The sequence below is a fragment of the Muntiacus reevesi genome, chromosome 17, assembly GCF_963930625.1.
Source record: "Muntiacus reevesi chromosome 17, mMunRee1.1, whole genome shotgun sequence".
NCBI classification, from domain to species: domain Eukaryota; kingdom Metazoa; phylum Chordata; class Mammalia; order Artiodactyla; family Cervidae; genus Muntiacus; species Muntiacus reevesi.
This window is the reverse complement of record NC_089265.1, coordinates 39096172-39123895: the sequence shown is the minus strand read 5'-3', so window position 1 is coordinate 39123895 and position 27724 is coordinate 39096172. Positions and strand designations below refer to the sequence as shown.

The 27724-nt window shown below is 44.1% G+C and overlaps 1 protein-coding gene across 1 annotated transcript; it reads left to right on the top strand.

Moving 5' to 3' along the window:
- Positions 1-1507: 1507 nt before the first annotated feature.
- KCNV2 (potassium voltage-gated channel modifier subfamily V member 2) lies at positions 1508-17949 on the top strand. Its single transcript, XM_065907734.1, has 2 exons — positions 1508-2920; positions 17668-17949. The coding sequence occupies exons 1-2, from the start codon at positions 1508-1510 to the stop codon at positions 17947-17949; spliced, it is 1695 nt and encodes a 564-aa protein (XP_065763806.1).
- Positions 17950-27724: the final 9775 nt, after the last annotated feature.

Here is a 27724-nt window from a genome sequence, read left to right as displayed (position 1 = left end):
AGGGAGGGAGAGACACAAAGATAGAGAGAAAAACTGAGACAGACTCAAAGATCAGACTAGACTTTAGAGCATTGCTGCCAGGAGGAATGCATTTGGGGGGAAAAAGTGTGATCATGTGACTGGATGGGAAGGAGATAATTTGAGATCTTCCATAAAGAATCTCTTGATGAACGTGAAAGAGGAGAGTGAAAAAGTTGGCTTAAAGCTCAACATTCAGAAAACTAAGACCATGGCATCCGGTCCCATTACTTCATGGTAAATAGATGGGGAAAGAGTGGAAACAGTGGCTGACTTTATTTTTTGGACTCCAAAATCACTGCAGATGGTGATTGCAGCCATGAAACTAAAAGACACTTACTCCTTGGAAGGAAAGTTATGACCAACCTAGACAGCATATTGAAAAGCAGAGACATTACTTTGTCAACAAAAGTCCATCTAGTCAAGGCTATGGTTTTTCCAGTAGTCATGTATGGATGTGAGAGTTGGACTATAAAGAAAGCTGAGCACTGAAGAATTGATGCTTTTGAACTGTGGAGTTGGAGAAGACTCTTGAGAATCCCTTGGACTGCAAGGAGATCCAACCAGTCCATCCTAAAGGAGATCAGTCCTGGGTGTTCATTGGAAGGACTGATGTTGAAGCTGAAACTCGAATATTTTGGCCACCTGATGTGAAGAGCTGACTCATTGGAAAAGACCCTGATGCTGGGAAAGATTGAGGACAGGAGGAGAAGGGGACGACACAGGGTGAGATGGTTGGATGGTATAAGCGACTCAATGGACTTGAGTTTGGGTAAACTCCAGGAGTTGGTGAAGGACAGGGAGGCCTGGTGTGCTGCGATTCATCAGGTCGCAAAGAGTCAGACACGACTGAGCAACTGAACTGTACTGATGATCTAAACAAAAGGTAAACGCTGAGAAGAAAAGTAACTTATCAGGAAGTCCATTTTTAAGCATTCTGTTGTCATTTCTGTCCCTGCTCATGGTGAGTTTACCTAGGACAGAGGCTGCAACTTCAACAGTTAAGTGTCAAGACACAGGCATCTACATTCTATAGCAAATTCAGTTGATGCCATCTCATCACACCAACACTGCTCGCTTCCTAAGGGCAGGGTTGGCAGACACTTTTATTAGCAATCATCTCTGCCACCTTCTGATTATCTACAGATTTAAGGCCACATAATCATCCCCTGCGTCACAGAGAGGAGGGAGGGGGGGTGGAAACTAAGAGTCTCTAAATCCCTCCTAACACTTGCTTCTTCCCTACCAGCAAGATTAGAGCAATCAACAGCTGTGGGCATATGTGCTCAGAACAGACAGGCTGGGCTGGGCTGTCCAGAGCCTGAGCAAGGCCAGTTCTCGGGGCCATGCTGGGGACCCCAGGTCTGCTGGTCCAGGCGTGTCTCTCTGCGACAGTACAGGGCACGTGGCCAACTCCTAGGTTCAGTGAGCAGGCTAGGGACCCGACCACGGCCAGGAGTGCAAAGCCAGGGCTCCCATTCCTCCAGCTATGCTGAAACAGACAGAGAGGAGGCGGTCCTGGGGCTACAGGTCCTGGACTACGACCGAGGGTGAAGACGCGGCCCAGGAGGCGGGCGGTCAACACCACCGCAGGAGCATCTGCTCCGTGGGGGGCCGCTCGGGTTCCCAGGCCAGCATCCCACCATGGACCGAGGGCAACTATAACTACTACATCGAGGACGATGAGGATGGGGAAGAGGAGGAGCAGTGGAAGGACGAGCCGGCCGAGGAGGAGGACCGCCAGCCAGCGGAGGCCACCACCACCGAGCGAGCGGAAGGCGGCGGCGCCGACACTCCACTCGTGTCCACCACGCTGAACGTGAACGTGGGCGGCCACAGCTACCACCTGGATTACACGGAGCTGGCCTGCTACCCCAAGACGCGCCTGGGCCGCCTGGCCACGTCCACCAGCCGCAGCCGCCAGCTGGGCTTGTGCGACGATTACGAGGTGCAAACGGACGAATACTTCTTCGACCGCGACCCCGAGGTCTTCCAGCTCATCTACAACTTCTACGCGTCCGGGGTCCTGCTGGTGCGCGACGAGCTGTGCCCACGCAGCTTCCTGGAGGAGCTGGGCTACTGGGGCGTGCGTCTCAAGTACACGCCGCGCTGCTGCCGCATCTGCTTCGAGGAGCGGCGCGACGACCTGAGCGAGCAGCTCAAGATCCAGCGCGAGCTGCGCGCCCAGGCGCAGGCCGAGGAGGCGGAGGAGCTCTTCGAGGACATGCGCTTCTACGGGGCGCAGCGGCGCCGCCTCTGGAACCTCATGGAGAAGCCCTTCTCATCGGTGGCCGCCAAGGCCATTGGGGTGGCCTCCAGCCTCTTCGTGCTCATCTCCGTCGTGGCGCTGGCACTCAACACGGTGGAAGAGATGCAGCAGCAGCCGGAGCACGGCGAGGGGGGCGGCAACCCGCGGCCCTTTCTGGAGCACGTGGAGACGCTGTGCATGGCCTTCTTCACGCTCGAGTTCCTGCTGCGCCTGGCCTCCACGCCCGACCTGCGGCGCTTTGCGCGCAGCGCCCTCAACCTGGTGGACCTGGTGGCCATCCTGCCGCTCTACCTGCAGCTGCTGCTCGAGTGCTTCACCAGCGAGGACCAGCTGCACGGCAGGGGCTCGCCGCGGGAGCACGACCTGGAGACGATGGGCCGCGTGGGCAAGGTGGGCCAGGTACTGCGCGTCATGCGCCTCCTTCGCATCTTCCGCATCCTCAAGCTGGCGCGCCACTCCACAGGTCTGCGCGCCTTCGGCTTCACGCTGCGCCAGTGCTACCAGCAGGTGGGCTGCCTGATGCTCTTCATCACCATGGGCATCCTTACCTTCGCCGCCGCCGTCTACTCCGTGGAGCACGACGTGCAGGGCACCAACTTCACCAGCATCCCCCACGCCTGGTGGTGGGCCGCGGTGAGTACCACGGCCCGTGAGCTTTCCCTCCCGCTTCCCCAGCTCGGCAGAAGCTGCTGCTCTCCTTCCTGGGAGATGCCGCCCTCCTTGCTTTGTTCCATCATCTTTTCCCTGCCTTGTTTAATTGTCATTGCTTTCTTGTTCTCTCTGTCCTCAACCAGAAAATATAAAGCAACAGCAGCAAAATAGATTGGGTGTTAAAAAGTTCGAAAGACAGTCCAGTAAGAAAGAGGAAGTCCAAGAAGCTTGAGGTGGTCCTCACGTGGTCCTAGGAATCACCAAAGCTAGATTTAGTTTTAATACCCCTGAAAGGCTGATTTTAAGGAACAGTGATTGTTCCTTAAAGCCTGAGGAACTTCATCATCATCACTCGTGTTATCTGTCACTTATTGAATACCTGTTGTCCTGAGTGGTTTATAATGCTTAACTTATTTCAGCATCACAACCATGTGAAGTGGCTAGGATCACTATTTTTTAAGAGGAAAAATTTCCTTTCAGTGTTGAAGGAAACTGTTGATGTCTGCAGAGGAGGCAACAAGACTTGCCTGAAAAGTGTCAACCCTCCCTGAAATTTCACTGGTTCTAGCTAAATCTGAGCATCTAACACTGAAACTTGCTCTGGTATCACAAAAATTATTTCTGGACATGGCATTATTGCCCCATTTTACAGCTAGAGGAATTGAGGTGCAGAGAAATTGAGTGTAGACACACAGATAAATGTAGCAAAGTAAGGATTGAAACGCAAGCCTGCCCAATTGCAAAACCCATGCCCTTTCCACTCCCCAGCACTGCCCTTCTCAAGCTTGAGTTTTTCAGCATTCTTTGCTTAATTTGAAGTTAGTGCATGAGTTATTTTTGTCATTATTTTCTTTGGTGATTGCCTTTTCTTTGTTGATTGCCTTTTATAATAATTTATGCCATTTACTCAAACATCTGTTTCTCATGTGCTAGACTAAATCCTTGGGAAAATTCCTGAATTCCTGGAAATGTTGATTGGGTCTTAAGTCAATGAATAAATTGACATATGTGCATAGGAAGGGACTTTCTTGGTGGCTCAGCGGTAAATAATCCACCTATAATGTAGGGATTGTAGGAGATGCAGGTTCCATTCCTGGGTCAGGAAGATCTCCTACAGATGGACATGGCAACACACTCTGGTATTCTTGCCTGGAGAATTCAATGGACAGAGGAGCCTGGTGGGCTACAGTCCACAGGGTTGCAGAGAGTGGGACACGACTAAAGCGATTTAGCACACAAACACATGCCACATGCACACGTAGGAAGGAACTAGGCGTATGTTTTCCTTATTTTTTAATTAGCTTGTTTGTAATGCCTTTAAAGACATTAAGCAAATATAACCAGTTTTTGCTGTGTTAGAAAATAGATACTTTTGACATTAATACTGGATATGTTATAACCTACAGTCTGGTGTAAAGTTCTGATGTGAACCTACTCAGGGCTCCTACTAATAGTATAGCATAATAGGATGGAAAATTTAGGGTTAGGTTCCAGTCACACATCTTCTAATAATTAACTGTGACCCTACCTCATGCGTGACCCTTTCATTAACTGTGAAACCTCGTCCCCTTTCTCCCTGGCCTCAGTTTTCTCATCTCCAAGAGGAAAGGGTGTAGAGCTCTACAAGTCAATGAGTCTCACTTCCCTGGAAAGCAGTGTACTCACGTGTACAACAGGATTTGTGAGCTTTCCTTGGTGACAGAATGATGTTTGGCTCTTCCAAATAAGCATTTGAGCCAAATGCTGCTCCTCTGATCATATTCCAAATGATGAAAGGTCATCTCCATAGTAGATAACCATGTGTAGTGATGAAACTAATGGAGCATGATTTATCCAATTTATTGGATTAAAAAATTTATTTTTTTGTTTATAAAAAATTGTTTATAAATTTTGACCAATGCATTGGCCAAACACTTGCATTGGCAAACAACGTTGACGTTAGAGATGAGTGAAGCAAGGAGGAAAAAGAGAAAATCCACAGGCTGATGGCATAAAACCAAGTTGTAGAGAGTCAAGTTTTCATTCAGCTAAATATCTTAGAAGGTTAGCATATGTAAACTGGACCTAGTGGACTCTTTGATATTGTATTTTTAATGCACAAAATTTGTTTTAATCTTTTGTATATTAATATAAAATTTATGATAAGTCTGTTGCTAATGAGTTTTTCTCTTTAAAAACTTTCCTGAAGTGAATGCCTATTAATCTCCTTTAATGTCTTGATTTGTTTGATGTCTAATACTTAAAATTTTTCAATTTATCCCCCTTTTTATATTAACTAAAATCATTTCAAAGTTGGTATTTTCTATAGATTTGACAATAAAAATTGAATTATCACTCAGTTTCTTATCTATAACAAAGTTTACCAATTATTACTTTTACCAGTGTGATTTTTCTTTTGATATCTCTATAAGGCATGGTTTTCATAGGCCAGAATTTGCTCATGTCAACCTACCATTAACCAACCTTAACCTTTACCAATGGCATTCATCCATTTTGTTCTCTAAGAATTAGTTATACTAGTAAAAATCATTATGAATTAGAGAAAAGACTGATTGCCTGTATTTGTTTCTGAACTAACCTATGAAAACAATGGGAGCAACTCTCCTTGAAGATTTGAGGACTGCTCTATTCCTCAGGACCAACATATTATTAACCCAATTCATCTATATATTTCTGATGACATTGTATATTGTATACTAAGGGCCCATATTTGCAATAAAGCAAAAAGAAAAGAAGATGCAAAGTAAAAAGATGCATAAGATTAGGATCTTCATGTAACCCCCCAAAACCCATTTTCATTCACTGAGCAAGACTTTTTTTTTGAGCACATAGTTTGCCAAGGAGTATTCTAAACTCTAGGGATACTGAGTGATTGGCGGTGGAGGGCGGAGTGAAATTCTTTCCCTCATGGAGTTTGCATCCTAATGGCGAGAGATAATAAATCATTTCAGATGTTTGTGTGTTTTTATAGGATAGAGAGTGATCTGGGTGGCAGAATCTACCTTTGATATAATAGTGGAAAGTCAGAGAAGCCTTCCTGGAAAAGACGACATTTATTAAAGCTTGAGTGGTCGGAGAGTGTTTTGCCTATGTTCTCCTCTAGGAGTTTTATAGTTTCTGGTCTTACATTTAGATCTTTAATCCATTTTGAGTTTATTTTTGTGTATGGTGTTAGGAAGTGTTCTAGTGTCATTCTTTTACAAGTGGTTGACCAGTTTTCCCAGCACCGTTTGTTAAAGAGATTGTCTTTTTTCCATTGTATATCCTTGCCTCCTTTGTCAAAGATGAGGTGTCCATAGGTTCGTGGATTTATCTCTGGGCTTTCTATTCTGTTCCATTGATCTATATTTCTGTCTTTGTGCCAGTACCATACTGTCTTGATGACTGTGGCTTTGTAGTAGAGTCTGATGTCAGGCAGGTTGATTCCTCCAGTTCCATTCTTCTTTCTCAAGATTACTTTGGCTATTCGAGGTTTTTTGTATTTCCATACAAATTGTGAAATTATTTGTTCTAGTTCTGTGAAAAATACCGTTGGTAGCTTGATAGGGATTGCATTGAATCTATAGATTGCTTTGGGTAGAATATCCATTTTGACAATATTGATTCTTCCAGTCCATGAACACGGTATGTTTCTCCATCTGTTTGTGTCCTCTTTGATTTCTTTCATCAGTATTTTATAGTTTTCTATGTATAGGTCTTTTGTTTCTTTAGGTAGATATACTCCTAAGTATTTTATTCTTTTTGTTGCAATGGTGAATGGTATTGTTTCCTTAATTTCTCTTTCTGTTTTTTCATTGTTAGTGTATAGGAATGCAAGGGATTTCTGTGTGTTAATTTTATATCCTGCAACTTTACTATATTCATTAATTAGCTCTAGTAATTTTCTGGAAGAGTCTTTAGGGTTTTCTATGTAGAGGATCATGTCATCTGCAAACAGCGAGAGTTTCACTTCTTCTTTTCCTATCTGGATTCCTTTTATGTCTTTTTCTGCTCGGATTGCTGTGGCCAAAACTTCCAACACTATGTTGAATAGTAGTGGTGAGAGTGGGCATCCTTGTCTTGTTCCTGATTTCAGAGGAAATGCTTTCAATTTTTCACCATTGAGGGTGATGCTTGCTGTGGGTTTGTCATATATAGCTTTTATTATGTTGAGGTATGTTCCTTTTATTCCTGCTTTCTGAAGAGTTTTAATCATAAATGAGTGTTGAATTTTGTCAAAGGCTTTCTCTGCATCTATTGAGATAATCATATGGTTTTTATCTTTCAATTTGTTAATGTGGTGTATTACGTTGATTGATTTGTGGATATTAAAGAATCCTTGCATTCCTGGGATAAAGCCCACTTGGTCATGGTGTATGATTTTTTTAATATGTTGTTGGATTCTGTTTGCTAGAATTTTGTTAAGGATTTTTGCATCTATGTTCATCAGTGATATTGGCCTGTAGTTTTCTTTTTTTGTGGCATCTTTGTCTGGTTTTGGAATTAGGGTGATGGTGGCCTCATAGAATGAGTTTGGAAGTTTACCTTCTTCTGCAATTTTCTGGAAGAGTTTAAGTAAGATAGGTGTTAGCTCTTCTCTAAATTTTTGGTAGATCTTCTATGACCCACCTCCCAGAATATTGGAAATAAAAGCAAAAATAAACAAATGGGACCTAATGAAAATTAAAAGCTTTTGCACAACAAAGGAAACTATAAGTAAGGTGAAAAGACAGCCCTCAGATTGGGAGAAAATAATAACAAATGAGGAAACAGACAAAGGATTAATCTCAAAAATATACAAGCAACTCCTGAAGCTCAATTCCAGAAAAATAAACGACCCAATCAAAAAATGGGCCAAAGAACTAAACAGACATTTCTCCAAAGAAGACATACAGATGGCTAACAAACACATGAAAAAATGCTCAACATCACTCATCATCAGAGAAATGCAAATCAAAACCACAATGAGGTACCATTACACGCCAGTCAGGATGGCTGCTATCCAAAAGTCTACAAGCAATAAATGCTGGAGAGGGTGTGGAGAAAAGGGAACCCTCTTACACTGTTGGTGGGAATGCAAACTAGTACAGCCACTATGGAAAACAGTGTGGAGATTTCTTAAAAAACTGGAAATAGAACTGCCATATGACCCAGCAATACCACTTCTGGGCATACACACTGAGGAATCCAGATCTGAAAGAGACACGTGCACCCCAATGTTCATCGCAGCACTGTTTATAATAGCCAGGACATGGAAGCAACCCAGATGCCCATCAGCAGATGAATGGATAAGGAAGCTGTGGTACATATACACCATGGAATATTATTCAGCCGTTAAAAAGAATTCATTTGAATCAGTTCTAATGAGATGGATGAAACTGGAGCCCATTATACAGAGTGAAGTAAGCCAGAAAGATAAAGAACATTACAGTATACTAACACATATATACAGAATTTAGATAGATGGTAGCGATAACCCTATATGCAAAACAGAAAAAGAGACGCAGAAGTACAGAACAGACTTTTGAACTCTGGGGGAGAACGTGAGGGTGGGATGTTTTGAAAGAACAGCATGTATATTATCTATGGTGAAACAGACCACCAGCCCAGGTAGGATGCATGAGTCAAGTGCTCGGGCCTGGTGCACTGGGAGGACCCTGAGGAGTCGGGTGGAGAGGGAGGTGGGAGGGGGGATCGGGATGGGGAATACGTGTAACTATATGGCTGATTCATGTCAATGTATGACAAAACCCACTGAAATGATGTGAAGTGATTGGCCTCCAACTAATAAAATAATATTTAAAAAAAAAATAAAAAATAAATAAATAAATAAAGCTTGAGTGGTGATCAAGCTGTGATTACCGAGCCCACGGGCCCTAGAATCAGCAAGGTGCAGCTCCCGAGCCTGAGTGCCGCAACTACTGAAGCCCATGAGCCAAGAGCCTGTGCCCTCCCACTAGAGAAGTCCCCGCAGGGAGAAGCCCATGCACTGCAGCTAGAGAGTAGCCCCCCCGCTCTCCGCAACTAGAGAAAGCCCTCGCACAGCAACAAAGATCCAGCACAGCCAAAAATAAATAAATACATAATACAGCAGTGTGTACATATATTTAAAAAAAAAGAGCTTGAATGGTGAGGAGAAGCTCATCTAAATAGGCATGACTGAGCAGACATGAGAATCTGAGAAGCAGAATCCTAATGTATGATTATGAGATCATACATCTCATAATTTAAAAAATTTTGAGCACACACCCATGATAAATGTGTAGTTATTCATAAGTTATAAGCTATTTATTGCTGTAATAATGATTCATTACAAATCACCCCAAAATTCTGTGGCTTAAAATGTCAAGCATCTTTTTGGCTCATGAGTTTGCAAGTCAGCAACTCGGGCTGGTTTTAACCACAAGGTTCTTGTCATTTGGACTGGTGTCAGCCACTCATGTCCCAGTCTGATGGTCAGCTGGCTGATATCTGGGATGAAGAGGGTGACTAAGTCTTTCCTCATCCAGGTGGGATATATCCATGGCTGTGGCAAAGGGCAAGAGAGAGAGTGTGCAAGCCCAGTCATGCAAACTCTCATAAGCTTTTGTTCTTGTCACATGCTCAACACATTGGCCAAAGTAAGTCACAAGGCCAAACTCAGAGTCAAAGGGCAGAGCAAATTAGCCCACTCTCTATAGGAAAACACCACAAAGTTGTATGGCAAAGAACCTGGATACAGGAAGACATAAAGAATAGTCTTGTAATATAATCAACCTACTGCATTAAGATATTACTTCTCAAATATATAGTTCAGAAAACATACTCACACATTGAAAATGTAAAGATGAGGTAAAGAAAAATAGTATTGATATTTCCTTGCCCCACTGCAGTGCTATAATCTTTGTGGTATATTCACCCATATTAGGAATGGGTTCTCTAATCCCTCCTTCCATGTGTTTTTAGAGCTCTCAGACAACCCAGCATCTGACTTGTTTTTAATAATCTCCTCTGTCCCTATGCCAAGGATCCTGCAACCTTCCTCAGTAATTCAACCCAGGGTTTTTAAGAGAAGCAGGGCAATTTTCATTATTGTGAATTCTCCTACAGCTGCAGAACAAATCCCTCATGGACACTCATGTCTGGAGATGCTCATGCATTAGAAGAGAGACCCTGCTCATCTGTCAAATGTAGGTTATTTGTAAGCATAATGTAATAGGAAACATATGTAGAGTACTAGCCCGTACGCTATCCACAGTAAATAGAAGCTACCATATCTGACTAGTTGATAGTCTTTATCACATGGAAACAATAATCTCTGCTTACAGATTCATTCAGGGGAAAATAAAACAGAAGTGATTCCTTCTCTCCTGGGGAAAAGAGAGAGACTATAGGATGCACAAGAGGGTCAGTTGTTCGATCTTGGGAGAGCTTCTGAGCATGCAGATTAACAGGCCCTGGCCCGGAGGAGCTCCAGCCATGTTGAGGCTCCCTGGGTTGCCTGGGTGTGGGAAATGCATGGCGCAGCTTAGCAAGCACGGTTAGCTCTATGATCAGGCTGTAAGCATCGGCCTTCGTTGTGGCTGTGTTTTTGAGGAGAAAAGGAACAACAGGACGGTTGAACAGGCCGTTTCCTTTTGAGCTTGGCAGAGCAAGTTAAAGCTGTAGAAACCAGATAGGAACTTATATCATGAACTCATGTCTTTGAAAACTAACAAAAACTCTTAAAAAAGAAAATTTATCTCTGACTGAGGCATCACATAATTGTGGCCCACAGACTTTGTTCTTGTTTCTGTTTTCCTCAAGTCTGTTATCATTTCCTTGCAAATATGTGGCTCTTACAGGGTCACTGAGATTCATTTTATTTTTATCACTGGCTTGCTTGGAGAAGGCCCATTTGATAGTTGAATCAGGAAAACAGAAAACAAAACCAGGGTATTGTAAACAGAGGGCATTTGATACAGGGAGACTGAGACAGGCTGGAAGAGCGAAAAGGGGAAAGTGAGATAACCTAAAGATTGGCAAGTATAGGAAACAGTGTTGGCCCCAGCATTAGGGGAGCAAGTAGGAGAAGGTAGAGTTACTGGAACCTAGGAGTAGAGAGAAGGAGCCGCTGTGGCTGAGGCTGATGACAGGACACCCAAGACGGCACCGCGAGGCTGGTGCTGGGTGTGCCGAAAGATGCCTGAGCTGTGCCTCTCTGTCACTGGTGAAGGATGATGACAGAAACCGGAGGCAGCAAGGGAGACCCTCACTTCCTCCCTCCATCTTCTAGCCTTCCAACAGTGTCTATCACTGGCAGAACCTCACCACAAGACAGCAGGCAAGGGAACCTGGAAAATGTGGTTTGCATCCTTCCAGTTGCTGAATTACAGAAAAGTGCACAGAAGGGAAGGGGGCTTGGGGCCCAGAAATAAGGAGTAAAGGTTTGGCACAGAAGGCATTAAAGTTCTCCTGGCTCCTTCAGAAATAGCACAGGAGCCATCAACTGGGCAAAGGCTCTTAGGCACTTCTGTGATTTTTGGTCTGGTGGACTCCTGATTTGAGGTGGTCCCCTTTTAGCTCTGTAAGCTCTCCCTGTTGGCCAATATAACCTGAGTACATGATAGAATTGTAGAGGACAGGGAGAAGAGTGCCAAGCAAGCTGAGAATGTGAAGGCATCATCATTCTTGTGTCAGAGTCCAAACTGGCCTTAACCTCTAGGGACAGAGTCCAAACTGGCCTTAACTTCTGGACAGCCTCCCCCTTATGGTACAATTCATGTGCATCTCAGAACTTTCATACACACAGGAGACTGGCTGTGCTTCTCAAGGAGATTACCCATGACCTCATTCTAACAGGGCATCCACTGATCAAAACATTTTTTGAATTCCATTGAGGAATTGTTCCACTGAGCACGTGTCACATCTGCAACATGTCCACTTACTTCTTCAGGGGTCCACTACTTCAAAGGGGTTAAATCTTTCCCTTAATGAGGCTGGATTTAATGTTTTTAAATAGTCAAGACCCTTGAGTTTAAGACCAGCCCTAAGGTTAATCCTCAAGGTGGATAAGAACACCCTGTTTCAAGGTCATACCACTGAATTCTCTGTATAGATTATAATCCCAAGAAGGAATTCCTAAAATATTTGTAGTAGCCACAGCCGCATGGGTAGGCTAAGTATAGTCTTTGAAGTTAAATTCATTAAAGGACAACATGAAGTATGCAATAATCTGAGCCGGAAGATGTTAGTCTTTAGTACCTCAAATTCTTTGGGAATTAAGAAGAATTAATTCTTTGGGAAATCAGTTTTATTCCTCGAAACCATTATTCCTGGCTGTAGGGATCACTAGGTGCCAAGACATAATCTTGGAGTAGGAAACAGCAATTCACTCCAGTAATCTTGCCTGGAAAATTCCATAGACAGAGGAGCCTGGTGGGCTATAGTCCATGGGGTCACAAAGAGTCAGCCATGACTGAGCGACTGAGTACAAGATGTAATTTATGATGAGGTCACTATGAAGGAACTAACCATTCCTTGCTGAAGGAGAAATTCAAGTATAGTTATTCTAAAGTTTCAGAGACAAATCAGATGCTTGTCCTCCTTGTAACATTTAGCGGGTCAGGATTTGCTGACCAGTGGGTGAGTTGCTAGGGAAAGGCTACATTCTGGCTTTGGGAACCCAAGCGCTAGAAAAAATATGTAAGTTTTCAAAAAATGGTAGAGTGGCCGAGCCAGCCAATTTTTTCAGGATATTAAGATGGATGGTGGAAATTTCGGTCACATGTCCAAACGCAAGTCCTGCTAACATGAGAACTCGCTCTGTGAGGTCACTGGAGTCATTCTGGGACCTTCCATTTTTAATGCTCTCTCAGGGAGAAATGGTTTGGCCTGTGGAACGTGGAGAAGAAGTTTCCATAAGCCTAGGAATCCTGGGTTCCTCTGGAGCCAAGAAGCAAGAACCAGATCACCAGTTAAGTCAGATTATCCCCCAAACAGGCAGTGCATAAATTAGCTCTGCATTTTGAACAAACTCTTCAGAATCAGTCATACAGTCTCCTAGCAGAAGAGATCTCTTGTCTAAAAATAGAGATCCAAGACATACAAAAATATTTAGACCATATTATGCACATCAAATATTGAATCTTTCTTCAGCCAATTCTCTTTGCTTCTGACTCTTCACTCAAAGTTCAGCCAAGAAAAATTTAAAAAGAAAGAAGTTGGAGTTGGGAGAGAATCAAAGCCAGTGTGGGGACTGAGCAAAGGTTTAAATTAGGCACTTTGTCTCTGTTATTTTCCTTCCTGTGTGTCCTCATGTTTCCAACCCATTTCCTCCCAGTCCTGGATTCTTGAGGGGCTGGATTAGACCGAAGCCTCTGTTTTGGCCTTTCATGGGTGCTTCCTGATCTGAACTACCCCTTCCTATCACTCGCCCTTTTATCCAGACTCTAGCTAAGTGGACTGACTAAACACTCACAAAGAGGTGTGAGCAATGGGGTTAGTGACATATGGAAGCTGCTCACACACCGGGATAGAGAGCTGATGCAGTTTCTTTCCTTTTGTTTTTTTACTTTTTATCTTATATTGGGTGTAGCTGATTAACAATGTTGTGATAGTTTCAGGTGGACAGCAGAAGGACTCAGCCACACGTATACATGTATCCATTCCACGTATACATGTATCCATTCTCCTGTTCCCTCCAGGGCGCCACAGGTATACATGTATCCATTCTCCCATCCCCTCCAGGCCGCCACATGTATACATGTACCCATCCTCCCGGCCACTCCAGGCCGCCACATAACATGGAGCAGAGTGCCATGTGCTGTACTGTAGGTCCTTGCTGGCTATCCATTTTAAGCATAGCAGTGTGTACACATCCATCCCAAACTCCCTAACTATTCCGGTTCTTTTACTTTTTGCGTGACCAATGACAAGAAATACACATACATACGCACACAATGCAAACTGTTCTTTTCTAAGATTAGCCCATGATCGTATGTTATCACTGTCTCTCGTCACCCTTTAGTCCAGAAGTTAGGAAAAGGAGATTCTCCACCAGAGACATAGTGGCCCACCCAGGCCCCCCAGCAACATTCATCCTGAGTCTCTTCCCCAGTCTGTTGGACTAACGAGCACAACTAACATTATGCCTCATACACCAGCGCCAGACACTCCTTCAGGTGGCGCTAGTGGTAAAGAACCTGTCTGCCAGTGCAGGAGATGTAAGAGATGCGGGTTCAATCCCTGAGTGGGTAAGATCCCTTGGAGAAAGGAATGGCAACCCACTCCAGTATTCTTGCCTGGAAAATTCCATGGACAGAGGAGCGTGGCAGGCTACAGTCCACGGGGTCACAAAGAGTCAGACACAAATGAAGTGACTTAGCAGCAGCAGCCACTCCTTTAATTCCCATAACAACCCTCAGAGGTACATACTATGATTCTCTCTCCACATTTGAAAAGTACAAACAGGTAGAGAGCATTCAGGCCACTTACCCCAATCCCACAGCTGCTTCCTAACCTACTCTACACCCTTCTGGCTCTCTCAGATGCAGGCTTGAATTTTTCCCCTGGGGGAGGAGCACCCCTCCCCCCCAGTACACATAATCTCCACGGTCTCTCTCTGGAGATGGAGTCGTGAGAGGTGGTGTGTCACCTGTCCCAAGAGGAGTTGCATCCTCCCGTTTTGATGGGCATCATGAAGCTCTGGTTCTTATCAGGGCCACCAGATTTGCCCAGCTGGCCCACCTGTCCATTTCATTCTAACTCATCAATCACACTTTAAGTTCAAACTGACCCTTACGTCATTAGAACAAAAATGTTTACATTTCTAAGCTACAGGCTGTCTCTGTACAGACCCACAGGGTGATCAGATCTGTATATTTATAACCGTATGATGGAAAGTTGTGCAACAATACAAATCGATGAAGCCGACATTGCCCCCTGGAGTTGTGCGATGCACAGTCTTTTCAACTGTAATCAACAGCCCTGCCTATAAGACTTCTAGTAATTCTGCCAAGAGTCTGGGGACTAACGGGAGTCTTAGTATATGAGGCATAAAAAACAGGCCCCCAGAGATTTTCCTGGGCTTTCTCTGGCTACATTGACTGATAACTAGTCCCGTGGGTATCTGCATTTTAAAACAGAAGCTTGTTAACCTAAATAAATCTCTAATTAGTGGAATTTAAAGCAGTGACAGTGTAATGGGAAGGATTTCATGCAGGGTGAACATATTTGTGATCGGTGATGTCTACAAAAGCCCCTTCACAGAATAACGAGTGTGTTTCTCCAGACACTGGCAATTAAAGCACCTTAAAGATAAAATTTCTTATTCAAACTACCTAACATCTCTGAGAAGTGAGTTCAGTTCAGTCGCTCAGTCATGTCCGACTCTTTGCGACCCCATGAACAGCAGCATGCCAGGCCTCCCTGTCCATCACCAACTCCCAGAGTTCACCCAAACCCATGCCCATCGAGTCAGTGATGTCATCCAACCATCTCATCCTCTGTCGTCCCCTTCTCCTCCTACCCCCAATCCCTCCCAGCATCAGGGTCTTTTCCAATGAGGCTGCTCTTCTCATCAGGTGGCCAAAGTATTGGAGTTTCAGCTTCAGCATCAGTCCTTCCAATGAACACCCAGGACTGATCTCCTTTAGGATGGACTGGTTGGATCTCCTTGCAGTCCAAGGACTCTCAAGAGTCTTCTCCAACACCACAGTTCAAAAGCATCAGTTCTTTGGTGCTCAGCTTTCTTTATAGTCTAACTCTCACATCCATACATGACCACTGGAAAAACCATAGCCTTGCTTAGATGGACCTTTGTTGGCAAAGTAATGTCTCTGCTTTTTAATATGTTGTATGAGAAATATGAGAGTTGCCCCTATTTTAAGGATGAGAAGAGGACAACAGGGAAGGCTGATTTTAATGTCCTTTGTGTGCCTGATAGTGTGAAGCACTTTATAATCTTTTTTTCCCCAAACTTTAAACTTTTTATTTTGATTTAGGGTATAAGTTAAAGTGTTAGTCGCTCAGTTACGCCCAACTCTTTGCAACCCCATGGACTGTAGCCCTCCAGGCTCCTCTGTCCATGGCATTCTCCAGGCAAGAAAACTGGAGTGGGTAGCCATGCCCTTCTCCAGGGGATCTTCCTGACCCAGAGACAGAACCTGGGTCTCCCACACTGAAGGCCTATTCTTTACCATCTGAGCTACCGGGGAAGCCCCTGTTGGGGTGCAGTCAATTAGCAATGTTGTGGTAGTTTCAGGTGAACGGTGAAGGGACTCAGCCGTACATATACATATAATCATTTTTTTATGTAGCCTTCCTGAGTACCCTGAGAGTTAGTTGTGATCCTCCTGTTTTATTTTTTTAATGTATTTAATTGGAGTATAATTGCTTTCTAATCTTGTGTTGGTTTCTGTTGTACAACCACGTGAATCAGCCATAATTTACATATATTCCCTCCCTCCTGAGTGTCCCTCACGCACCCCCATCCCACCCTTCTAGGTCACCATAGAGCGCTGAGGAGAGTTCCCTGTGCCACATAGTAGGTTTTCGTTAGTTATCCATCTTATACATAGTCGTGTATATATGTCAATCCCAATTCCTCCCACCTCCTCCCTTCCCCCCTTGGTGTCCATATGTTTGTTCTCTATGTCTCTGTCTTTATTTCTGCTGTACCATTTTTCTAGATTCTACATATATGTGTTAATATATAATACGATATTTGTTTTTCTTTCTGACTTACTTCAGTCTGTATAATAGGCTCTAGGTTCATCTACATCACTACAAATCACCCAATTTCATTCTTTTCTATGGTTGAGTACTATTCTGTTGCTTATCTGTACCATACCTTCTATCTTCCTGTTTTAGATGCAAGGACCAAGGCTTAGAAATTCTGAAAGTTTTGCCCAAGGTCACTCAGCTGGGAAGAGTCAGAGTAAGGACTTGAACCCAGGTCTGACTGGTTCTGAGCCCAAGCTCTTTCTACTGCATGTATCATGTAGGCAAACCCAGGGACCCTGTTCTAAATTTGGCCCCAGATGAAGGGAGGCAGAGACCTACATTCATTGAGCCTATTCTACACCGGGAGCTTCATGCACATTCTCTTCTGTGCCCGTCACAACAACCCTTTAAAATAGGTATTACCTCCTCTGTATGTAAGAAAGTTTTTTTTTTTTTTTTTAAATTTTATTTTATTAGTTGGAGGCCAATTACTTCACAACATTTCAGTGGGTTTTGTCATACATTGACACGAATCAGCCATTGAGTTACACGTATTCCCCATCCCGATCCCCCCTCCCACCTCCCTCTCCACCCGACTCCTCTGGGTCCTCCCAGTGCACCAGGCCCGAGCACTCGTCTCATGCATCCCACCTGGGCTAGTGATCTGATTCACCATAGATAATATACATGCTGTTCTTTTGAAACATCCCACCCTCACCTTCTCCCACGGAGTTCAAAAGTCTGTTCTGTACTTCTGTGTTTCTTTTTCTGTTTTGCATATAGGGTTATCGTTACCATCTTTCTAAATTCCGTATATGTAAGAAAGTTTTATAAGTGATGGTCAGGGTTTAAACCCAAGCCTTTCAGCTCCAAAGCTTGTATTCTTTCCATGACATAAGTCTTGCAGGCAAAATTCCTGGTACCTTCGAAAACTGGCTCCACGGGGAGCTGTTACATGACCCACGTGCACCTTCAGGGAGATGGAAGGCACCTTCCTCCTATGTCTCTCTTTTCCTACTTCTCCCTCTGGATACTAACAATTTCATTCTATTTTCCTTCCCTCACAGGTGAGCATCTCCACTGTGGGCTATGGAGACATGTACCCAGAGACCCACCTGGGCAGGCTTTTTGCCTTCCTCTGCATTGCTTTTGGAATCATCCTCAACGGAATGCCCATATCCATCCTCTACAACAAATTCTCTGATTACTACAGCAAGCTCAAGGCTTACGAGTACACGGCCATACGGAGGGAGAGGGGGAATGTGGAGTTCTTGCAAAGAGCCAGAAAGAAGATAACAGAGTGCTTGGCTGGAAGCAACTCACAGGCCACCCCAAGGCTAGATAATTAATATTTCTTAGTACATGTGGCTGGTTGAAGCCATGAACTTCAAGGCTTCATTCCACTTTGCTTTTTTTTTTTTTTGGTTTTTATTATAGGATTGACAGTGAAAGGGCACGTGAAACAGACACACACAAAAGGCATTCAGTTCACAAAGTTCTACCTCTCGAAATGTTCATTTTGGCCCAAACTCAGATTGCCTCCTGCTATTCTTTAGGGATGCTATATAAAAGTCTGACCTGCTCAATGACACTGATATTGAAAACTCCTCGAGAGGAGCAATAGTTCCTTGTATTTCTCTTGTAGCTTCTTGTGGCTTTTCAGTAAATACTTTTGGACTTGAGCTGACTTAAATTTCCTGATTGAAATAAAAAAAACTTTCCTAATTGTCTAGAGAGAGGGAGTGTTGCAGCAGGAACTCTCTGAGCTTTGGAGTTAGACCAACCTCAGTCAGAAGTCCAGGTCTCCCAGCTGTTCGATTTGGGACAAGTTACTTTTAACTGTCTGAGCCTCAGTTTCAACTTTAAATTATGCTTTAAAAGGAAAACTTTCCTTACAGTATGAGCATGGGGATTGGAGATGATCCTTATAAATGCTCAATAAATGGTAGCTGTTAAAATTGTTAGAGCAGGTATTGTGTGGTCAGTTCTTGACTGGTGATTTTCTTTCAAGGGAGATTTTGACAACTCCTCCTCACCCCTTGCCCCAGTACATTTGGCAAAGTCAAGAGACGGCTTTGACTGTCAGCACTATGATAGAAGATTAGAGGGGCTACTGGCACTAGTAGATGGAGACCTGAGTTACTGCTCAACATGCTCCAGACAACCCTATCACAAAGAATTATCCGTCCCAAAACATCAGTAGTACCAAAGCTGAGAACCCTGGGCTAGCTGTAATGTGGGCGCCCCAGACCTGACTTGTGAAACATGCCTGAGGGTGTTAACTCCCTCCCTTGACAGGAGTCCCCATGTGTCCTCACCTCTCAGAGCCTCCTTTCCTTCTCCTTTCCATGAACAGACAGAAGAAACAGAAAAAAACCTCTGCCTTTGGACAACTGTTCTGAGCTAAGCACTGAACAAAGTGAATTAAGTGAGCATGGCCTTCTGTTCTGGGTATAATCTGTGGGTCAGAAAACCAGTTCCTACAGGTTCTTTCTCTCCCTGTCCCCTTGTCCTCTTAATTCTTTCCTCCCTGCACAGGACTGTTGGCAAGTAAAATCCTGGGCATTAGAGGCACTTTTTAATGGAACAAAAAGAAATTTCCTCTGTAACAAGGGGCTTGTCATGCTGACCATCAATTTTGTCTCAGGGCATGATCAGACCTCCACTTGTGTTATAAAAATAAGGGTTAAAGGGATTTCCCTGGTGGTACAGTGGTTAAGACTCCACACTTCAAATACAGGGGACATGGGTTCAATCCAGTTCAGCGAATTAAGATCCCACAAACTACATGGTGTGACCAGAACATTAACAATTTTTTTTAAAGTTTAAAAAAAATAAGCATTGTGTGCATTCTTACACTTACAGGCACTATGGACTGCACTTTAGAATATATAACCCCATTTACCCCTTCATCAATCCCTAAGTAAAGTATTATATTCCTTTTTATACTCAGAAAGAAACAGGCTCAGAGAGGTTAAGTCATGAGGCCAAGTTCTCACAAGCAGTAGATGGTGGGACTGAGCTTTGGCCCAGGTATGTCTGATCCCTACAGCTCTTGCTGAGAGTCTAAACCATTGGTTCTCAGACTGCATCAGCAGCAAGCGGAGGACTTGTTACACACAGGGTGCCAGGCGCCCCCAGACTGTCTGACTCAAGAGGTCCAAGTGGGGCCCAAGGATGTGCTTTTCTACCAAGTACCAGGTGATGCTGATTGCTGCCGGGCCACAGACCACATAGGAGAACTGTAGTCTAAGTCACTCCACTCTGCCCCTTCCATGAGGTACTCTCAATATGAAAGTAGGGTATATCTGGTGAAAACTAGATCTAGCTTTCTTCAGTCCTAAGCATCCTTAACGGGCTTCCCAGGTGACTCAGTGGTAAAGAATCAGCCTGCCAATGCAGGAGACGCAGGTTCAAGCCTTGTCAGGAAGATCCCCTGGAGAAGAAAATGGCAACCCATTCTAGCATTCTTGCCTGGGAAATCCCATGGACAGACGAGCCTGGTGGGCTGTAGTCCATGCAGACATGACTTAGCAACTAAACCAACAACAACAACACACCCTTAACATCATTATAAATGACCTGGTACCTAAAGGATGGACAGAAGTCCTACTATTGGAAGGCAGCTAAATAAAACAGGATGTCCAGGTAAACATGAATTTCAGATAAACCACAAATAATTTTAGTAGAAGTACATTCCAAATAGTGCATGGTTTATATGCTTACTAAAAAATTATCTGTTGTTTATCTGAAATTAAAATTTAACTGGGTATCCTGTAACTTCATCTGCTAAATCCAGCAGCCCCGTGCTATTGCTTTAGAGAGACAAAGGTGTCTCGTGTGGATGGAAATTACCCCTCAGGTCCTAAAACCCTACCCAAACATCAGGCCCCTCAGCCAAGGAGGACTTCTCGCCTCTCTTGCCAAATAAAAGGGGGAGGAATTTCAGATCGGGCTCCTTGCCAGAAACAATCATGAAAACAGGGTTACAGCGTGCAGGAGGTCTGGTGCACGGCTTACAGAACCAGCTGACACGCTCAGTGCCGCGGCCAGCCCTTCCCTGGGAGGGGTGTGCTGATGACATGCATGTTCTGGGGCTGTTGAGGGCATGAGGGATAGGAAGGGCCAGTGTTCATCACCCCTCCCTCCGCTCAAAACCCAGAGGAAATGACCCTGACCCTTCCGAGCAGAACAGGCTCCATGAAAGATAGGGGTGGGAGTGGCGGAGGGAAGGGTGGGGAGGTCTTGGAGAGGAAGATGAACTTTTCCAGGTCCCTGGGAGGGAATCTGGTCAATGGCAGAGGCCCCCTCCTCCCAGTCTCCCTGGCCCTATCTGCTTAGACAGCTGTGCTCTGCCTCCTGAGACAGCGGGACTGACCAAAGGGTGAAAAAACAAAAAGAAGTAGCATTTCATAAGCCCAACCATGCACCAGGAACAGAATCAGTGTTATTTCACTTAATACTTGAACAGTCCTAAGGAAGCAGTTTTCCAGGTGATCCCTTAAAAAGGCTCAGCCACACTGACCTTGACAATGAAACTGGATTCAAAATCTGACTCTGCCAACCACTATGAAGTTTAACAATATAAAATTGCTATTTTCTTTAAAGAAAAATAAAAGATAAATATTGGCAGTTTCATGTGGTGTAACTGAATAGCTGTGTGGTCACTTAATTTCTCTGAATCTCAGTTTTTGCAACGTTAAAATGGAGACAGTAGTAGTGTCTTCCTTAGGGCTATGGGAGTGATGAAAGGACATAATGTCTTTAAAAACCTTAGCACCCTATTTAGCACATATTAAGAACAAAATACATGTGGCTGCAATTATCATTATCTCTGCTATTTTGCTGGATATACAGAAAAATATGTGATAGAAAAATTGTACCAGCCCAAAGAAGGTTGTCAATCATCAGGGAGAGAATTCTGTGGGTGAAGTCAGAATCCTGTCGCTAGCCATCTTGCCATCCAGGGCCGTGCACAAGAATCCAGACCAGTCTGTCCAATAAAATCATCAATGATGATGGAGACATTATGCACTAATACTGCGTAATGGCCACAAGCCATGTGTGGCTACTGAGCCCTTGAAATGTGGCTAGTGTGACCCAGGACCTAAATTTTTCATTTTATTTAGTTTAGTATAATTGATTAGTAAAATATTTGTTTCAGGTGTGCAACACAGTAGTTCAATATTTTCATAGATTCTACTTCATACAAAGTTACTATAAAATACTGATTATATTCCCTGTGCTATACATTACCACCCTGTAACTTATTTCTTTTATACCTAGTAGTTTGTACCTCTTAATCCCTTTCACTTATTTTGCCCTCTCCCCACCCCTGCCCCACGGGTAACACTAGCTTGATACAGATATCTGAGTCTGCTTTTGTTTTTCATTTTTTAAATTCTACAAGTAAGTGAAAATATACAGTATTTTTCTTTCACTGACTTATTTCACTAAGCATAATGCCTTCCAGGTCCATCCATTGTCACAAATGACAACATTTCATTCTTTTTTATGGCTGAGTAATAATCCACTGTGTATATATCCCACAGTGAGGTATCACCTCATACCCGTCAGCATGGCTATTGTCAAAAAGACAAGAAAAAACAAGTGCTGGCGAGAATTAGGAGAAAAGGGAACCCTCGCAGACTGTATGGAGTTTCCTCAAAAAATTAAAAACAGAACTACCATACTATCCAGCAATTCCACACCTAGGTATTTAACCAAAGAAAACAAAAACACTAATTCAAAAAGATATAAATACCCCAGTGCTCATAGGATCATTATTTACAATAACCAAGATATGAAAGCAACCTAAGTGTCCATCAGCAGATGAGTGGGTAATTAATTTCATAAATAGCCGCATATGGCTACAGGCTGCCATAGCTGGCAATGCAGTTAAAAGTCTTTCCTTTTTCACCCTCATGGAGGCCTCCGCTCTGAGGTCAAGAGGACTGCTCAGCTTTTGGTGGGAGAGTGGTACCAAGAGAAGAAAATAGGACAACCCCCCTGTTCTGGCCCAGAAGCTTAGACAGGTTTCCAGGACAACACAGACAGAACTGGAAGCAGAGGTTGTCAGTCCAACTGGTGGGCTGGAATGGCCTCCTTTGTTAAAGAGAAAAAGAAGATAAAATTCTCTAACGCAGGCACAACAGCAAAAGAGCTCTAGGGCTTCCCTACTGGCTCGGTGGTAAAGAATCCACCTGCCAGTGCAGGAGACATGGGTTCCATCCCTGATCCAGGGAGATCCCACAAACCGCGAAGTAACTAAGCCCCCGTGCCTCAGAGCACCGAAATCTGTGCCACAGCTCCTGAGCCTGTGCTCCAGAGCCCATGTGCCACCACAACTAGGGCCCGTCAGCATCAGAGCCGGTGCTCCACAACAAGAAAAGCCACCACAATGAGAATCCTGTGCGCTGCAACTAGAGAAAAGCCCGAGCAACAGCAAAGACTCAGCACAGCCAAAAATAAATACAAATACATTTTTTAAAGAGCTCTAAAAGGACCATCATCATCATTTAGTGACGCCCAACCTTCACCCTGAGGGCCTACAAGTGATGGAGTTCTGCTCTTGCTAATCCCCGAGCATCTCACCACCCCTTGTTGGCTTCCTTAATCCTGACCACGTCTGTAAATAAAGTGAAAGTGAAGTCGCTCAGTCATGTCTGACTCTTTGTGACCCCACGGACTGTAGCCCACCAGCCTCCTCTATCCATGGAATTTTCTAGGCAAGAGTACTGGAGTGGGTTGCCATTTCCTTTGCCAGGGGATCTTCCCAACCTGGGGATCAAACACATTGCAGGCAGACGCTTTACCATCTGAGCCACCAGGGAATCCCTGTCTGTAAATAGAACTGTTAAATGAGGGAGGATATTAGAACAAGTTGGTTCTAATACTCCATCAACCTATGCAATAGGCTGATTGCATAGCCAATAAATTGGCATTGCATCAGCCAATAAATGCTTCAAAGTTAAAAAAATAAAAATCTAAGCACAATCACAAATAGCCAACTAGCATTTCCCAAACAAGGCTCAGGCCATACCCAGCCAAATAATGTCCTTGTTTTGCTTCTGTCTTTTCTCTTTAAGTCTTTTCTCCAGCTCCTGCTGGTGGAAAGTGAAAATGAAAGTCACTCAGTCTTGTGTGACTCTTTGGGACCCCATAGACTGTATCCCATCAGGCTCCTCTGTCCATGGGATTCTCCAGGCAAGAATACTGGAGTGGCCTGCCATTCCCTTCTCCAGGGGATCTTCCCAACCCAGGGATTGCACCTAGGTCTCCTGCATTGCAGATGAATTCTTTACCATCTGAGCCACCAGGGAAACCTTATTGGGGGAAGACTCCTAATAATCACTTCTGGTTTGGCACTGCTCAGTTCAAATCAATTTTTGCTCAAAAAATGCTTAGAATTTACAGTATGCTTCACTCGACCTTTAAAAGAACCTTTATTAAAATCTCTTTGATTAAATCCTTTGAGTGTGTCATCTATTTTCCATTTGGATCCTAATGGATCCTAATTTCTAATATATTAAGAAAAATATATGGCTCATATTCCCTAAATCACTGCTGAAAAGATGAGATGTTTATCTGAGGACTCAAGTCTCCCCAACATATCACCCCAGACTGAGAAACAGAGTCCTTGGATTTAAAGACCAGGAGGCATGTCCAGTTCACAGAAGTCTGGTTGGACAGTGATGACTGGCTCCCTTAGCTGCCAATAAGTGATTCATCCTTCCTGTCAAAGGCCTCCAGCTCAACTCTCCTTAGGAGCAATTTTCAATGACTCTGTTGAATTGCCTTCCTCAGTCCCATCCCACACATAGAAATGGATTCTCATGACTTCATGATGGGACAGTGTGCATACAATAAGTTGCAATATTTGCAACTAGGAACACACATTTTGGTGGCCTCTGAAGGCATCAAGAAACCATCCTGAACAATCTACTACTTTCCCTCACACAAGTTTCATTAACCTTGCTTCATAAGTGATATAACTGAAACACAGAGAAGTTAAGAAATATGCCCAGAGATGGCAAACACCTGTTTTTCATGCTGCCACCCTCCCCATGCCCACAGCAGACATGGTTAATCAATCTCACTTTACTCTTTCCCACTGGAAAGCCTTCTTACTGCAGCTCTCCAGCAGCCAACACAAATCTGTCAGAGTTGACACTCAAGACGTGTTTGCCATCCTCACACGTGCTCAGACTTTAAAAATTAGGAAGTGGGACTAGAAACCAGTCTCTGAGTCTCCTAGTGCACTATTCTTTTTTTAAGGATTTCTCTGTAAATCCAGAAAACCTGAGCAGACTGTGTTCATGCTATCCTTAATACCTATGATGTCTTTGTTAGGAAACATGCCTGAGCCTCCATTTCTACCTTACCATAATGAGATTATGATTAGCTCATACATGAATGCTAAGTCCTTGGCACACTCTATCATATACTAGGTACTCATGGTAGCTCTTATCCATTCTTTATAAACAAGGACATTAACATCCAGAGCATGCTCTTCTATGGTGTCATTGGGCTGTTAAATACTTTCATTCTCCTGGAATATATGCATGGTAGATTGTATTTCTCCACCACATTCAAGTTATATGTGGCCAAGTGGCTTGCCTTGGCCAAACATATATGAGCCAGAGAGACATGTATTACTTCTGGACAGAAGTATTTAATTGCTGCATCTGTATTCCAGTCTTCCTTTCTTTCTGACTGGGTAATTATGGAAACAAATTTCGAGATGGAGTATCCATCAGCCCACAGCTCTGAGTGACAATGATCAGCAGAACTTGGGTTGACCCCCCTTGACATGTAGTGAGAAATATGCTTCTGTTGGGTAAAGCTATTGAGATTTTGTAGTTGTTTCTTTCTGCAGCCATAACCTAATCCACCTAGATGAATACTCTTTTCTCCATCAAGGTTCCAGGGAAGCTGAACTTCTCCATCTCACTACAGAGAAATGACTTCAAATAATCATGTGTCTTAAAGGGTCATATCCCCAAAGTGATTCTGCTACACAGCACCACATATAATGCCACCTAAAAGGTATTAAATGGCCATTATGTGCCAAACAGTGTTCTGGGCACTTCATGGGGACTAATGGGCACACTTAGCACAGTTCTGGCACAGAGTAAACGTGCTAATTCACGTTCATCTGCATCACTGCACACATCACCGTTATCACACGTCATCTCCAGCCCTGATCTCCTCTTGATAGAAGAGGAAACTAAGGCACAAAGCAGTTAAGTAACATGAACATGGCTTCAGAGGCAGAAAATAACACAGCAAAGATTTGCACTCGAGTTCACTGGAGACCGGTCCTTATTCTTCCCATGCCACTGCATACACATCCCGATGAAGCCCACCAAATTCTGTGCGGTGCACGTTCCTGGTCAGCGCCACTTCCCCCTGGTGGGGTGGGTGTCCCACCATCAAAACTATACCCCTTGGACCTACCACTTGCAACAGTTGGAGGTTAATTCATTGAGAAGGCAGAGAAACCAGCATCCTTTAGGCCAACTTATCCAAGGAAATGAAAACCTGGCATTCAGGAACAGGGTTATGCTTTTCTACCAGCTTCAAGATTCACTGTCAAGAGGGCTTTCAAATTTCTTCAACATCCCTAGGCTGTTATTTCTTTCTTTCCAGAAGTAGCACAGATCCCAGGGCCAGTGGTAAGTTTGCCCAGCCCTGTCCATCTCCCAAGGACATCAGAGGCCAAACAGGGAGGGAGAGAGAATCTCGGCATGGACAGACCCACCAACTACCCTCCACTCACTGCATCTTCCTCCAGGCCATTTATTTCATTAAAGAGCAGGGTGCTCAAGGGAATCTCCAGAAAGGGGGCAATTTCATTCTTCCCACATATTAAAAATTAAAATTCTTTCCAAAAAAATAATGTGCTCTGTTCTTTGAGAAAGCTAAGGAGAGGAGAAAAGGGGTCAAGGAGTGAGAGGTAAGAAAATGTGAGGCAGAGAGGGAAAGAAGAAAGAAAAATAGAACAAAAAATGAATAGGGAAGAGAGGGAGATTAAGAAGGGAAGAAAAAGAAGACAGAGAACAGAATAAAGCAGCAGCGAGACTGGCTCTGTGCCCTTGTGAGATCAGCAAACCCTCTGAATTTTCACCTTTGCTCAAAACTGTAGTTGGTACTATTTTGCCAATCACCCACATCTGGCTGTTCCCTGGTGTCCCTTCCCTATGCTCCTCCCCATATCCAGAGAAAAGCTACTGACTCAGTAGCTTTCACAGCCTAATCCCTAACCAGAGCTCATTTTGAAAGGACATGGAGGAGGAACTTTGTAGTCTGACTGGACTGAGTTCAGAATGCAGCCCTTGCACATTTTTTTCATTCAACAAATATTTATGGATAACCATCTGTGTGCCAAGCACTGTTCTAGACACGGGGTTACAGTGAACAAAACTCCCTGCCCTCATAAAACTTCCACCGCAGAGGAATAAATAAAAATGAAAATCTATATTATCATAGTTTAAGTACAATGGAGGCAAATAAACCATAGTGTGCAGATGGGCCGAGGATGCTAAATGCCCTGCAAAGCACAGAACAGCCCCATGAGATGACAATCCATCCCATCCAATGTGCCCCCACGGCAAAACATGTAATATGATTACGGAGGCAAGAGCATTCAACATGCAAAGGAAAGGCTAAGAGTATTGAGGGAATTGTTGACACTAATTCCAGGGACCAGCATGGAAATACTGTAGAATTTGGAAAGGGGAGATGAGATGAGATCAGAAAAGGGGGTATCAGAAAGAAAGTCAGGGGCTGAGTAATGCCCCAGCAGTCCTAGGCTTCCTATGCTGCTGCCGTTTAGTCGCTTTAGTTGTGTCTGACTGTTTTGTGACCCCATGGACTGTAGCCCACCAGGCTCTTCTGTCCATGGGATTTTTCAGGGAAGAACACTGGAGTGTTCCTCCTCCAGGGGATCTGTGGTGACTGTCATAACCATGGCTGAAGGGGCAGGGAGATGGTCCTGCTGGTCTCGGGGCAGGTGCGGCGATGAAGTCATGAGCAGAAGCGAGGGACGTGCGGTCCTGGATCCACCCTGCATCGTCCTGATGCAAGTGTGGAGTCTCACTAAGGGCTGTTCTAATCTGGAGT